This window comes from Scyliorhinus torazame, chromosome 1 (assembly GCF_047496885.1).
Source record: "Scyliorhinus torazame isolate Kashiwa2021f chromosome 1, sScyTor2.1, whole genome shotgun sequence".
Classification (NCBI taxonomy): Eukaryota; Metazoa; Chordata; class Chondrichthyes; order Carcharhiniformes; family Scyliorhinidae; genus Scyliorhinus; species Scyliorhinus torazame.
Genome location: NC_092707.1, coordinates 181,478,563 through 181,492,874, shown reverse-complemented (window position 1 = coordinate 181,492,874; position 14,312 = coordinate 181,478,563). Strand labels below are relative to the sequence as shown.

Below are 14,312 nucleotides of genomic sequence, written 5' to 3'. Positions count from 1 at the left end.
GTCCTCCCGGATGCCCTTCACTCTATCCAGTCCCTGCTGTGCACCACCATGAATCAAACGCCTCACGAGCGCCTCCTCCTCTTTCCTAGGAAGTCCTCCTCTGGAACGCCACTTCCGACCTGGCTAGCAGCTCCGTGACCCATTCTGCTCCGGAAACATGTGCGGGTGCACAAGTCAGATCCGTTGGTGGAACGGGTGCATCTCCTTCACGCCAACCCGCAATACGCCTATGTGGAGTACCCCGATGGGCGACAGGACACGGTCTCCCTGCGAGATCTGGCGCCCGCCGGAGCTACCCACACCCCCCCAACGCCAATCACCACCTCCTCACTCCTGCCGGTTCATCCCGCAGCCACGCCCTTCCCGGGGGGTTTGGTTCTCCTCCCAGACCCGCCCAGGAGTAAGGACATAGGGGACAGCGCTACGCTCCCAGAGTCGACGGGACTCGAGCCAGCGCCATCACCACCACGCCCGAGACGATCGGAAAGGATGACCAGGGCGCCCATCCGGCTCATCGAATCACTTTAACTCTCAACGTTTTCAGTTATTGTGTCTTGTTATAGTTATGGCATCATGCCGACCCTGTTTGGCCCGTTGGCCCAGTTTTCAGTTATTGTGTCTTGTTATAGTTATGGCATCATGCCGACCCTGTTTGGCCCGTTGGCCCAGTTGAAGCGATAATTTTGTGTTTTGTTCAAAGTTACGGCACAGTACCGACTCTGTAAACCCCTACCACCATGCGAACCACCATCCCGCCGGGTTTTTTTCAACAAGGGGTGAATGTGGTGGTATGTATTAGGGGTAATACGGTACACCACGTGTCGACAGGCTATTGGTGGAGGGATGTCAGGTCCTGATACCAGGATCTGCCACCTACTGGACTCCACCCAGAAATGCCGGTATAAGAACCCAGTTTTTCCCTCCATTTCCCTCAGCAGTTGCATTCTGTAACTACGCTGCTGGGGATAAAGTTCTGCTTAATAAAGCCTTCAATTGACATTACCTCAACCTGCCTCGCGTCATATTGACGGTGCTACAAAGAGCTAAGCAAGTCGACCTAGAATCCCATTCTTAGCTATCTGGTGTAAAATGTACACGTGTGGATATTGTGTGAGAAACTGATCAGGTTTGATTGCCATGTCTTACGTGATCTAGACTTGTACATAAAAACTGAGGCATATGGTGGGAGGTGGGAGCCAGGGGGTGACTGCCTGAGCCTCCAAACCTGTACCATCCGATGGGTGGGGCTTCACCTTCAGGGGGAGGAGGGCACAAAATGGGAGTGGGAAAAATGCCAAAAGGTATTGTGCTTTGCATGCTAATTGTTTGTACTTTCTTTTCTTCTAGACATGCCCGGTTTAAGCGTTCAAACAGTGTGACTACTAGCGTACAGGCGGACCTTGAATTGGAGGGTATCCCTCGGCTGTGTGTGAGCACAGAGGACAAGGGTTTTCAGTTTGGCCAATCATTTGAGCGGCATTCCTCAGAGCCAGAGCATTCCAATGAGTACACATCATTCAGAACTGTTCACACACAAGGACAGTGGGCGTACAAGGAAGATTACAGAATGTGCTATGACAGTGCTGACACCCAGCGCCAAGACCACTGGGGGGAGTCCAGTGTTCACAGTCTCCCAGATCCTGGCAGAATATCTCCATGCCACCGAGATGGTGATTGGTTTATCAAACTGCTGCAGGCAGAAGTAGAGCGATTGGAAGGATGGTGTCAGCAGATGGAGAGAGAGGCTGAGGAGAATGACCTACCTGAAGAGGGTGAGCCTATTCGTCAATCCTTTCCATTCCATGTGTGCTGTGCCTGAAGGCTCATTGTCTGCTGATGTTTTATCCTGAGCTGTTTCCTTGGCAGTATTTGTCAGGAGTGGCTTGCCACTGTGTTCCACTCTCAGGGGCAGCAGCAAGGTGGTAGGCCCCAGGTCTACCTTACCCAGAACGGGAATTGAACTTCGCTACTGCCACTATTCTGAACAACATCGCCAGCCATCTAGCCAGTAGAGCTGACCGGACCACTTATTCGTAAGTAGCAACAGAAAATTCTGGAACTACTCAGCAGGTCAGGCAGCAGCTGTGGAGAGAGAAACAGAGGGCGAAGTTCTCTGGCCTCCCGGCGGTGTGTTTCTCAGTGACGGAAGGCGGCCGCCATTGGTCGGCGGCGGGATCTTCTGGTCCCGCTGATGTCAATGGGATTTCCCATTGAATCTACCCCAAACCGCCAGGAAACCTGCGGCGGGGGTAGACCATCGGCGGGACCTGAAGATCCCACCGGCGTGAACAGCCGGACGATCCCGCTCAGAGTTAATGGTTTCATCAGAACTGGAAAACGCAGGGCGGCACGGTGGCGCAGTGAGTTAGCCCTGCGGCCTCACGGCGGCGACGTCCCAGTTTTGATCCCGGCTCTGGGTCACTGTCCGTGTGGAGTTTCAACATTCTCCCCGTGTTTGCGTGGGTTTCGCCCCCACAACCCAAAATGGGTACCCTAAATTTTTTTTTAAAGAACTGGAAAAAACTAGGGTTGTAACAGGTTGTAAGCAACTGCAGAGACTGGAAAAGAGAGGAGTGGGGAAAGAACAAAAGGGAAGGTCATAGAACATACAGTGCAGAACGAGGCCATTTGGCCCATCAAGTCTGCACTGACCCACTTAAGCCCTCACTTCCACCCTATCCCCGTAACCCAATAACTCCTCCTAACCTTTTTTGGACACTAAGGGCAATTTAGCATGGCCAATCCACCCAACCTGCACATCTTTGGGTTGTGGGAGGAAACCGGAGCACCCGGAGGAAACCCATGCAGACACGGGGAGAACGTGCAGACTCTGCACAGACAGTGACCCTGCGGGGAATCGAACCTGAGACCGTGGCACTGTGGCTTCACAGTGCAGTCACTTGTGCTACCGTGCTGCCAGTGATAGGATGGAAGATAGGAGAGATGAAATGACAAAAGGGATGATGGCATAAGACCACATAGAGTGACAATGGGACAAGAAAATGTGCAAAAGATGGGTTTGGATGGGGGGGTAAATGGGTAAAGTAGAATCATGACTAACAGCTGCCATCTGACAAAATAGCGATCATCGTTGTGATTTGAAATTGAGTGCAGAAGATTATAGGTAATATATCCAATGGAAAGAAGAGATACTCTTCCTTGAGCAGACATGGAACAGTACCGGTGACCGAGGAGAAAGAAGTCAGAGCAACAGAGAAGAGAATTAAAATCATAGGCAACCAGTAACTCTGGGTCGCGCTTATGAACTGAACAAAGGCATTCCACAAAGCGATCACGCAATCTGCCCAATGTAGTGCAGACTGCATTGTGAGCAGCATATACAGTATGATAAATTTAAAAATTGTAAATTATTGTTTCACCCACAATGAGTGTTTGGGGCCCTGGGCAACATGAAGGGTGGGAATAAAAGAGCAGATGTTACATCTCCTTGTTCTTTTCCCACGTTTAAACCTTTCAGAGGAATGTGTCATGACAGATGAAGGGGGAGTGAGGGGGCGATTGAATAGTTGGCCAGGATGTCGCCAAGGAAATGGTCCATTCGGAAAGCTGAAAGGGGAAAGGAGGATGCGTATGGTGGGAGCATTGCACTGAAGGTGGTAGAAGTGGCAGAGGATGTTCCGTGGAGACTGGTGGGGTGGAAGGTGAGAATTGCTCTGGGAGCGAGGCAAAGAGGTGAGAGCAGAGTTGAGGGAAGTGGGACAGGCACAGTCAAAGACATGGTCAACCATGGATGGAATAATACATATAGCAAGCACCGGTGTGGAATGCAGCATTGTCAGAACACGACCATTGGGAAAATTGTGAGAATGGAGTAGAGTGCTTACAAAAGGATGTGGGCGGAACTGGTGTCAGGGTAGCTGTGTAAATCAGTGGGTTTCTCATGCAAGTGCACAAGATAGAAAAGCTGCCCCTTCACCCCCTTCCTTCCCACTGTCCAGAGCCTCAAACACTATTTCCAGGTGAATCAACAATATTCTTGAACCTCTTTCAATGCAATATCCTGTATTTACTGCTCATAAAGCAATCTCCTCTATACTGGGGAGACCAAATGTAGATTGGATGATCATTTTGTGGAACATCTTGCTCAGTACACAAGTGTGAGACCAAGCTTCCAATCACCTGTCATTTTAATTTTCCACTCCACGCCCACTCTGACCATCTATTCTTGGCCTCATAGACTGTTTCATAGATGGATAATCTAAGTTCAAAGAACAGCATCTCCATCTTTTGATTGAACACTTCATGGCCTTCCAGATTTCACATTTTTAAAAATTAATTTATGGAATGCGGACATCATTGTCTATCTCTAGTTGCCCTTCAGAAGGTGCTAGTGTGCTGCCTTCTTGAACCGCTACAAGCCCTGAGGTGTAGGTGCACCTACAGTGCTGTTAGGGAGGGAGTTCCAGGATTTTGGAGGTTCCACTCCAAGTCACTCACCATCCTGATTTGAATGGGAACCTCCAGGTGATGGGATTCCCAGGTCTCTGTTGCTCTTGTTGTTCTCGATGACAGTTGTCATGGGTTTGGAAGGTGCTGTCTAAGGGACCTTGGTGAGTTACTGCAGTGCATCTTGTAGATGGTACACACAGCTGCCACTGTTTGTCGGTGGTGGGGGGTTTGAATGTTTGTGGAAGGAGGAGCAATCAAGCGGGCTGCTTTGTCCTGGATGGTGTTGAGCTTCTTAGAATCCCATAGAACCCTCCAATGCAGAAGGAGCCCATGGAGTCTGCACCGACCCATGGAGTCTGCTAGCCACTGTGCCACCGTGCCGCCATAGTATTGAGTGTTGTTGGAGCTGCACTCATCCAGGCAAGCGGAGAGTATTCCATTACACTCCTGACTTGTGCCGTGTAGAAGGTGGACAGGCTTCTTGGGGGTCAGGCGGTGAGTTTCTCGCCATAGGATTCCTAACCTTTGACCTGCCCTGGTAGCTATAGTATTAATATGGCTAGTCCAGTTCATTTTATGATCAAATGTAACCGCTAGTATGTTGACTGGGGGGGATTCAGTGATGGTAATACCATTGAATGTCAAGGGGCGATGGTTAGATCCTCTCTTATAGGTGATGGACATTTTGCCCGGCACATGTGTGGCGCGAATGTAACTTGCCACTTGTCAGCCCAAGCCTGGATACTGTTCAGGTCTTGCTGCATTTGGACGTGGACTGTTTCATTATCTGAAGAGTCACAAATGGTGCTGAACATTGTGCAGTCATTTGTGAACATCCCCACTTCTGACCTTATGATGGAAGGGAGGTCATCAATGAAGCAGCCGAAGATGGTTTGGCCGAAGTCATTACCCTGAGGGACTCCGGCAGTGATATCCTGGAACTGAGATGATTGACCTCCAACCACCACAACTATCTCCGTTTGTGCCAGGTATGACCCTAACCAGCGGAGAGTTTCCCCCCTGATTCCCATTGACTCCAGTTTAGCTAGGGCTCAAATGCTGCCTTGATGTCAAGGGCAGTCACCCTCACCTCACCTCTGGCATTCAGCTCTTTTGTCCATGTTTGAACCAAGGCTATAATGAGGTCAGGAGCTGAGTGACCCTGGTGGAACCCAAACTGAGTGTCCGTGAACAGGTTATTGCTGAGTAAGTGCCATTTCATAGCACTGTTGATGACTCTTCCACCACTTTGCTGATGATGGAAAGTAGACTGATAGGGCGGTAATTGGCTGGGTTGGATTTGTCCTGTTTCTTGTGAACAGGACACACCTGGGCAATTTTTCACATTGTTGGGTAAATGCCAATGTTGTAGCTGTACTGGAACAGCTTGGCTAGGGGTGCGGCAAGTTGTGGAACATAAGTTTTCAGTACTATTGCCGGGATATTGTCAGGGCCCATAGCCTTTGTAGTAACATTCAGTTCAACAATTTCAAAACATGGCCCCGGATCCATTTACACTTCTTCAAGCCCTATGTTTTGTTTCCTTGCTTGTTCCACTACTATCTCCGTTGGCCTTGCACTATCAGCCCTTTTGTAAATTAATCTCTCCTGCACTAATTCCACCCTCACTTAGACCTTCCCTTTTGTTCATCCACCAATACCCTCTTTCCCTCCATCTGTACATATTTAAAACCTGTTTCATCTCCAACTCTTCATTTCTGATGCAAGATCATCGGCGTGAACTGTTAACTCCCCGACCCCTCCACCCAGCCCCAGAATAAAAGTCAGTCATGAACAGAAAGCCTACCACACAGCGACAAAATGCTTGGGGCCATATAATCAGGTTGAACATCTGTTGCTCAGTGGAAAGGAAGTCCAGACCCCAAGAACATCTGGTCGACCATATTGGCTGGCAGCTCTAGTAGTTCCAGCTGTGCCAAAATTCAGAAGTGGGTACTACCAAAGACTGCAAACATCTCCACAAAGAAGTTGCAATGGTCACCAGAGTGAGGTTGATCCAGAGGTTTTAGACTGGGATAAGATCAGGCACCTCAGGGAGAGGGCGGGTTTAGGATTTGGAAGCCAGGCAGGAGGAACAAAGGAGGGGTGACATCTTGATACGATGCACATAGGGCACTCCCAATTGATGTGTCCCCCTACCCCACCTCACAATATATGATAAATTATGTGGGACAGACTGGATGGACCAGAGACCTATTTCTTGTCCTTCACATTCAATATGTTCTTATGTTTGTAATATTCAGAAATATACCTTGATTGAATAAAAAGTGTTCACAAGGTATTTCTACTGTCTATAATTTTCACCCACCTTCATGATACTTCTTTCTGGTTACTTTTTTAACTTTCAACACTTAGAACCTCCCTGATGATAGTGAATTTAGTCAATCCATTCGAGGCCTTTGCCCAGAATGCTTTACACACTGTCACTAGAAGATGCATAGGTATTGCTCTTTTGGTTTACCTGTGTATTATGTTCTCTCGCTGCCCCACTTAGATTAGAACTTAAGACCCAAACTTATCTGGATCAGGCTGGTGAAGGAATTGCACTGAAATTTAAAATTGTTTCTGTGGCGATCTTGCCAACAGTAATTCACAGGCAAACATACATATATCAGAATTAGGAACAGAAGTAGACCACTCGGCCTCTTGAGCCTACTTTCCCATTCTATAAGATCAAGGCTGACCTGTTTGTAATCTCAACCCCACATTCCCACCTAGTTCTAAATTCTCCCACAGAAGTAAACATCCTTTCCACATAGAAACATAGAAAATGGGAGCAGGAGACCATTCGGCCCTTTGAACCTGCTCCGCCATTCATTATGATAATGGCTAATCATCCAACTCAATAGCCTAGTCCCACTTTCCCCCCATATCCTTTGATGCTCTTCGCCCAAAGTGCTATATCTAACTGCTTCTTGAAAAAAATCAATGTTTTGGCCTCAACTACTTACCGTGGTAACGTGTTCCACAGGCTGCCCACTCTCTGGGTGAAGAAATTTCTCCTCATCTCTGTCCTAAGTGGTCTACACCGTGTCCTCAGACTCTGAACCCTGGTTTTGGGCACACCCACCATCAGGAACATTCTTCCTGCATCTACCCTGTCCCGTTCTGTTAGAATTTTATAGCTTTATATAAGATCCCCTCTCATTCTTTGAACTCCAGCGTCTATGATCCTATCCAATTCAATCTCTCCTCATACGTCAGTCCTGCCATCCCAGGAATCAGTCTGGTAAACCTTCACTGCACTTCCTCTAGAGCAAGAACATACGTCCTCAGATAAGGCGACCAAAACTGCACACAAGAGGCGCGATCGAATAGCTACAGTGCGCCGGAAAAGCAGCTCACCACAGCACAACATGGCCGATAGAAGCCGGGGGACCCTGCTCCCAGGATCTACCCAGCTTGCAATGCCTCATAAAGAACAAAGAACAAAGAAATGTACAGCACAGGAACAGGCCCTTCGGCCCTCCAAGCCTGCGCCGACCATGCAGCACGTCTAAACGAAAATCTTCTGCACATCCGGGGTCCGTATCCCTCTATTCCCATCCTATTCATGTATTTGTCAAGATGTCCCTTAAATGTCACTATTGTCCCTGTTTCCACCTCCTCCGGCAACGAGTTCCAGGCACCCACTACCCTCTGTGTAAAAAATTTGCCTCGTACATCTCCTCTAAACCTTGCCCCTCGCACCTTAAACCTATGCCTCCTAGTAATTGACCCCTCTACTCTGGGGAAAAGCCTCTGACTATCCACCCTGTCTATGCCCCTCATAATTTTGTAGACCTCTATCAGGTCGCCCCTCAACCTCCGTCGTTCGAGTGAGAGATGTAATGTGAATTCGCAAGATGTTGCGATGTGAATGGGTGGGATGACTTTTTGGCAAATCTATCCCCTTCACCTCGGAGACCTCGCATGAGCGCCATTCAGTACTGGACCAGACGGAACGGCACTCATGGGTCTCCCAGGAGATCGGAGGCCCCCAGGGGCTCCCCTTTGGGTAGTGTGGTACCCTGGCACTGCTGGTGCCACCTGGGCACCCTGGCACCAGCAGTGCCAGTCTGGCACCCTGGCAGTGCCACCTGAGTGCCATCCTGTCACTGCCAAGGTGTCCAGATGCCAGGGTAGCAGGTTGGTACAGCCAAGGTGCCAAGCTGGCATTTTTCACACGGTGGCGAATCTGCTGGGGGTGAATTGCGCGAGTGTTGGGGAAATTGTGGGGTGGCCCGGGACCCCCCTCATGGTGAGTTGGGGCTTGGGGGGGCCGCATCGGGGGCTCCTATTTAGTTAAATCGCGCCCAATGTTCGGATCTGGGTGACTCTTTGTCAGAGCGAGAGAGAATTGGAAATTGGATGGTATTTGTACTGTTGTGGGGGTGGTGGGGTGGAGGGGGGGGGGGGGGGGGGGGGGGATGAGTGGTGTGGGCCAGTGGGGGTTGGATCGAGGGCCACCGATAGATGGAGATTGACAGAGATGCCGTGGACAAGAAGACAAAGGGAATGTAAATGGAAGTGATCAGCACCCTCCTTAGCCATGATTACTACCATTTCCATTTCCTCTGGGCGTGATTTAACATGAATAGAAGAGTCCCTTTGCTGTCACATTTAGCAGGGTGTTTCCCAGCACTGGCAGTGCCGAGAACTACTCCACTATTAAATGGGACTCTTCTTTTTTCGGGCCCTGCCTAGGCCACACTTACCTTCATTTCCTGCACTGAGGAGCTCCGCTCGCAAGTGCAGAAGAGATCAGGGTGCCATTTAAAAATGGTTCATGAATGTCTCAACGTCCCCCAATACACACTCCGAACCCACCCAATGCTCCAACTTACCCATTAGGGCTCCTCAAGCCCCCCTCATAAGGGCAGGGTATCCCTAGACCCGATCCCCAGCACAAACAAGAGGCCACCTGTGCACTGCTGGCCTTGCACCCTGGCTGTTCCCTTTCCAACCTGGCAGTGCCACCTGGCAGGACAGGGTGGCACCCTCATGGCATTGCCAGGGTTCCAAGGTAGCACTCCCATGGTTCCAGTGCCAAGGTGCTCAGGTGGCATCAACAGTGGCAGTGTACCACCCTGCCCAGAGGTCAACACCCAGGGGCCTCCAGCCGCCTGGGAAACTCCTCCAAGTGTAGTTCCACATTTGTGGAGGCCAATGCTAAATGGTGCCTCGCCGAGCTGAGGGAATTCAATCCCGTTGCTGAAGATCCGGTGTCAACACATTCAAGTAAGCCTGACTGCTCACTTGAATCTGCAAATTTAGGTCCCCCCATTGCGATATCTCACGAGATCCCGCTGATGCATGATCAATAACCTCAGAAACGAGATTGGAGACACCGAAGGTAACCCTTAAGAAGTGGTAGAGCTGCCCATCTGCTTCAAAGGCAGTGTATTTGCGCTCACTAGTGTGGATGGGGAGCTGGTGGTAGGCGGACTTAAGATCCACCGTGGAGAAGACCTTGTAATGCGCAATCCTGTTGACCAGGTCGGATATGCGGGGGAGAGGGTACGCGTCGAGCTGTGTAATTCTGTTGATGGTCTGACTGTAGTCGATGACGATCCTATGCTTCTCCCCGGTCTTTACAACCACTACTTGAGCTCTCCAGGGGCTGTTGCTAGCGTCAATGACACCTTCCTTCAGTAACCGTTAATAAAGATCCGGTCCTGGGCACTATACCGTCTGCTCCTGGTGGCGACAGGTTTGCAATCCGGGGTGAGGTTCGCAAACAGGGAAGGCGAATCGACCTTGAGGGTCACGAGGCTGCAGACAGTGAGGGGGGTATAGGGCCGCCGAATTTGAAAGTTAGACTTTGAAGGTTGCACTGAAAATCCAACCCCAGGAGTGTGGCCGCGCAGAGGTGGGGAAGGACGTAGAGTCGGTAGTTTTTGAACTCCCTTCCTTGGACTGTGAGGTTAGCTACACAAAACCCCTTGATCTCTACTGAGTGAGATCCGGAGGCCAGGGAGCTTTTTTGATTAACGAGGTGGATGGGGAGAGAACAGCGTCTTACCGTGTCGGGGTGTATGAAGCTCTCTGTGCTCCCAGAGTCGATTAGGCAGGACGTTTCATGCCCATTGATAAGCACCGTCGTCGTAGCTGTCGATAGTGTTCAGGGCCGAGACTGGTCCAGGGTCACCGAGGCTACTCGTGGCAGCAGTTGAATGAATTCTTCGGGCGGTATGTGGTCAGCCGAGCTGGGGTCCTGGGAGTCCATCCAAAATGGCGGCGCCCATTTGTTGCACATGGCTGGGGGTGGACAAAATGGCAGCGGCTATCCATTGCACATGGCGTCCGCGGGACAAGATGGCGGCACCCGGAGTCTGCACGTGGCCCTGGAGGAGGACGATGGCGGCGCCCGTTGGCCGCACAGGGACCGTGGAGAGGATTGTGGTGGCAGTCCGTATTCGCTGCCGGAGACTACAGTGACCATCCGGGCCTGGCATACCGCCACGAAGTGGCCCTTTTTACCGCATCCCTTGCAGGTCGATGCATGGGCCGGACAGTGCTGTCAGGGGTGCTTGACTTGCCCGCAAAAATAGAAGCGGGCCCCCCCGGGGTTGCCAGGCCGTCTTGCAGCACAAGCTTGTGGGGGGATGGGAGATGCCTCGGGCTCGGCCGCGGGGGGTTCCATGCTGCCCAGGGGGCTGCTGCGTGGTCGGGGACATAAGTACGGGCATTTCGGGAGGCCACATCCAGGGAGCCGGCAAGGGCCCATGCCTCCTTGAGGCCTAGTGTCTCTTTCTCCAGCAATCGCTGACGGATTTGGGAGGACAGCATACCTGCAATGAAAGCGTCCTGGATCAAAAGTTCTGTGTGGTCACTTACCGAAATTTGCGGGCAGCTGCAGTTTCTCCCCAACACCAGGAGCGCACGGTAGAATTCTTCCAGCGATTCCCCAGGGATTTGTCGCCTCGTCGCTAGCAGACGTCGGGCGTAGACTGGTTTACAGGGCGAATATAGTGTCCTTTCAGCAGCTCCATTGCTGCATCGAAATCGTCCGCGTCCTCGATGAGGGTGTAGATTTCTGGGCTCACCCTCGAGTGCAGGACATGAAGTTTCTGTTCTCCCGTGGGTGTGTTTTCGGCCGTTCCGAGATATCCGTTGAAACACGCCAGCCAGTGCTTGAAGGTTGCTGCTGAGTTTGCCATGTGGGGGCTGAGTTGCAGACACTCCGGCTTGATTCAGAGCTCTAGTCTTTTAAATCTAACGTATTAAATTGATGCACGATCAATAACCTCCGAAACGAGATTGGAGACAATTGAAGGCTTTAATACGTTAGATGTTTCCTCCAGCAGCGCAGGTACAGAAAAAAGCTGCTGGGGCAGCACGGGCTCTTATACCCCGCCTTGCAGGGCGGAGCTAACATACAAGCTTATCCAATGGGGACAAGTACATTCTCCACCAATGGTATTCCAGCATTACTAGGTACCGTAATCCTCCTAACACAGACTACCACACCCGCAACACGTTACAAGCTGGGTAAATCTCACAAGATTTACTGGCTGCATCGCATCCCAAGTCGGTTGTAGCGTGGCCTTAATATCACATACTTTGTCTTTTTGTCTATGGCATTCGGTTAAGGTCCACCTGTTTTTATTTCGAAGTCCACGTAGTTCACGCAGGAAATATAAATGTGTTGTAAAGTCTCCTATGCCATTGTCTCCTCTGTCCCCTTCCTCCTCTTTCCGGAGTTGCTGATTCTTCTGTTTTTGTAATGACCACTCACAGTCCAATCATACTGCCCAGTGGTCACTGGCTTTGTGTGAGATTTTACAATGAATGTTGACAGGCTGTTTGCCTATGTGTGCCATCACGGCAACGTCCAGATTTAGCCTCAACTGACATCTATTGGTGGTCAAATGCAAAAATCTTGGTCTCTTCCTAGAGTGGGCAATAAACCCAGTTGTAACCCTGAGTGACATACAGTAACTCTGCGTAGATTGAGTATCCCAAATAAAACCTCATGCTGAACTCTGAGGTACCAGGGAATTTCCACATTTTTATTGTCAATGAAAGTGATTGTTCAGTCAAATTATGGCGATATTTGCAAAAAACAAATTATGGTTTCTTCTTTAGAATAATCCAAAAATATAAATGCATATGGTCTTGCTTTGCTTCTAATTTAGATATAAACACACTGATTCAACCTGTAGAATAGAATCATAAATACAGAAGGAAGGCTTGCAATCTATCATGCCTCTGTCAACTCTTTGAAAGAAATGCCAACTAATCCTATTTTCTTAGCTGTTTCCCCTGTAACCCGGTATTAAGAACTAATTCCAGTTTGAAGGTTGTTATTTGAATGTGTTTCCAACACTCCTTCAAACAATGCAATCTAGATTGTATCAAGTCATTGCATAAGATAAATTGAATAAATACTGCTCACATCTCATTTTAAAAAATGCATCAATTATCTTCGGGAACATGTACAGTATTGACAATACTGACGAGGTTCACCTCCTTTAAACAAATTTTCATTCTTTTGACTTAATTTCTCACTCTCTCAGTCTCCTGACATTTTTCAAGGTTCTCAACTGGCACGATGATCACGTGAGTCAATGCCTTTCTGACTTATCTCACTTGCACTAAGATATGCCCTTCCTAATAACAGCTCAAGGGTAATTTTTGCAGAATTCTGGGAGCAGATTGCTTGACCTCCCCCCCCCCCCCCCCCCCCCCTATCACCACCCTCAATTTGGAGACTGACACGTGTTCAGAAAAAGATCTGAAGATCTTCATTCACTCGGAATTAACAACTCTCTATACTGGTGTAATGATTGTACCCAGAACCTAATGCACTCTCTCTCTCTTTCATCTTAGTGCTTGAGAAGATTCGCAGCGCAGTGGGCAGTGCCCAGCTTCTCATGTCACAGAAGTTCCAGCAGTTTTATCGACTATGCCAGCAGAATATGGTAAATCAAATGGCTGTGTGTGTTTGTTTAGGGCAGAGGATCCTAGGAATGGGCTCTCCCAGGGTTTGGCAACAATAGCTATTCGCGTGTGCTGAACTGCTTTCCTTATCTTTAAAGAGTGAGTCTCTCCAACACTACCCCTTGTAAAATTCAGTTCCAGGGAATTATGATTACTCACAATCTGTGCTTCTGATATTTTTTCAAAAACAATACTTGAATTTGTAATGCTTTCTGAGGATGCTGCCACCAACTACAATCACATTTAAGGGTGGACCATGTTTAAGGGGCTAAATGGCCTACACCTTTTCCAATGTTCCATCAGAGGAGTTTCCTTCAAAGAGTTACTGACTTCAGCAGGATGAGGATATCTTCATATTAGAAGAGTGATTTACGGGGCAGCACGGTGGCGCAGTGGGTTAACCCTGCTGCCTCACGGCACAGAGGTCCCAGGCTCAATCCCAGTTTTGGGTCACTGTCCCTATGGTGTTTGCACATTCTCCACGTGTTTGCGTGGGTTTCGCCCCCACAACCCAAAGGTGTGCAGGTAGGTGGATTGACCACTCTAAATTGCCCCTTAATTGGAAAAAGAAATAATTGGATACTCTGAATTTATTTAAAAAAAGAAGAGTGATTTACCTGGGATATGCAGGATTCCAATGTGTGAATGAAGTGAATTACCTCACCCATTTTACACCTCAGGAACTCCACACAAGCCAAGTTCCCCTAAAACGATTCTCCTCACTCATTACTTCACAAAGTTTTTCACCCCAAGGAATAAAGGATGCTGAAATTAATGATAGTTTTTGAAATTTTGATAAATGGTACCAATGATGAGACTCCCTCTTTAAACCTCTGAATTTGTTGCTTAATTGTGACAAATGTGACACTTTGCTGCCTGTTCTGGCACAGACATCACAATTAACAAAAGTGCTGAATGTATACAGAGGTAAACTCAACATTTCTACATTCCCTGTG

General features: G+C 49.1%; 1 protein-coding gene across 3 annotated transcripts in view; it reads left to right on the top strand.

Annotated features, from left to right (window-relative positions):
* The window catches only part of LOC140418106 (disks large-associated protein 2-like), a 1,176,606-nt gene that overhangs the window by 1,123,625 nt on the left and 38,669 nt on the right, over window positions 1-14,312 (top strand). For all 3 annotated transcript variants that reach the window (XM_072501530.1, XM_072501537.1, XM_072501527.1), the window contains 2 exons: window positions 1,348-1,772; window positions 13,246-13,337. In XM_072501530.1, coding sequence (XP_072357631.1) covers window positions 1,348-1,772; window positions 13,246-13,337 — 517 coding nt within the window. The remainder of the gene's footprint in view (window positions 1-1,347; window positions 1,773-13,245; window positions 13,338-14,312) is intronic.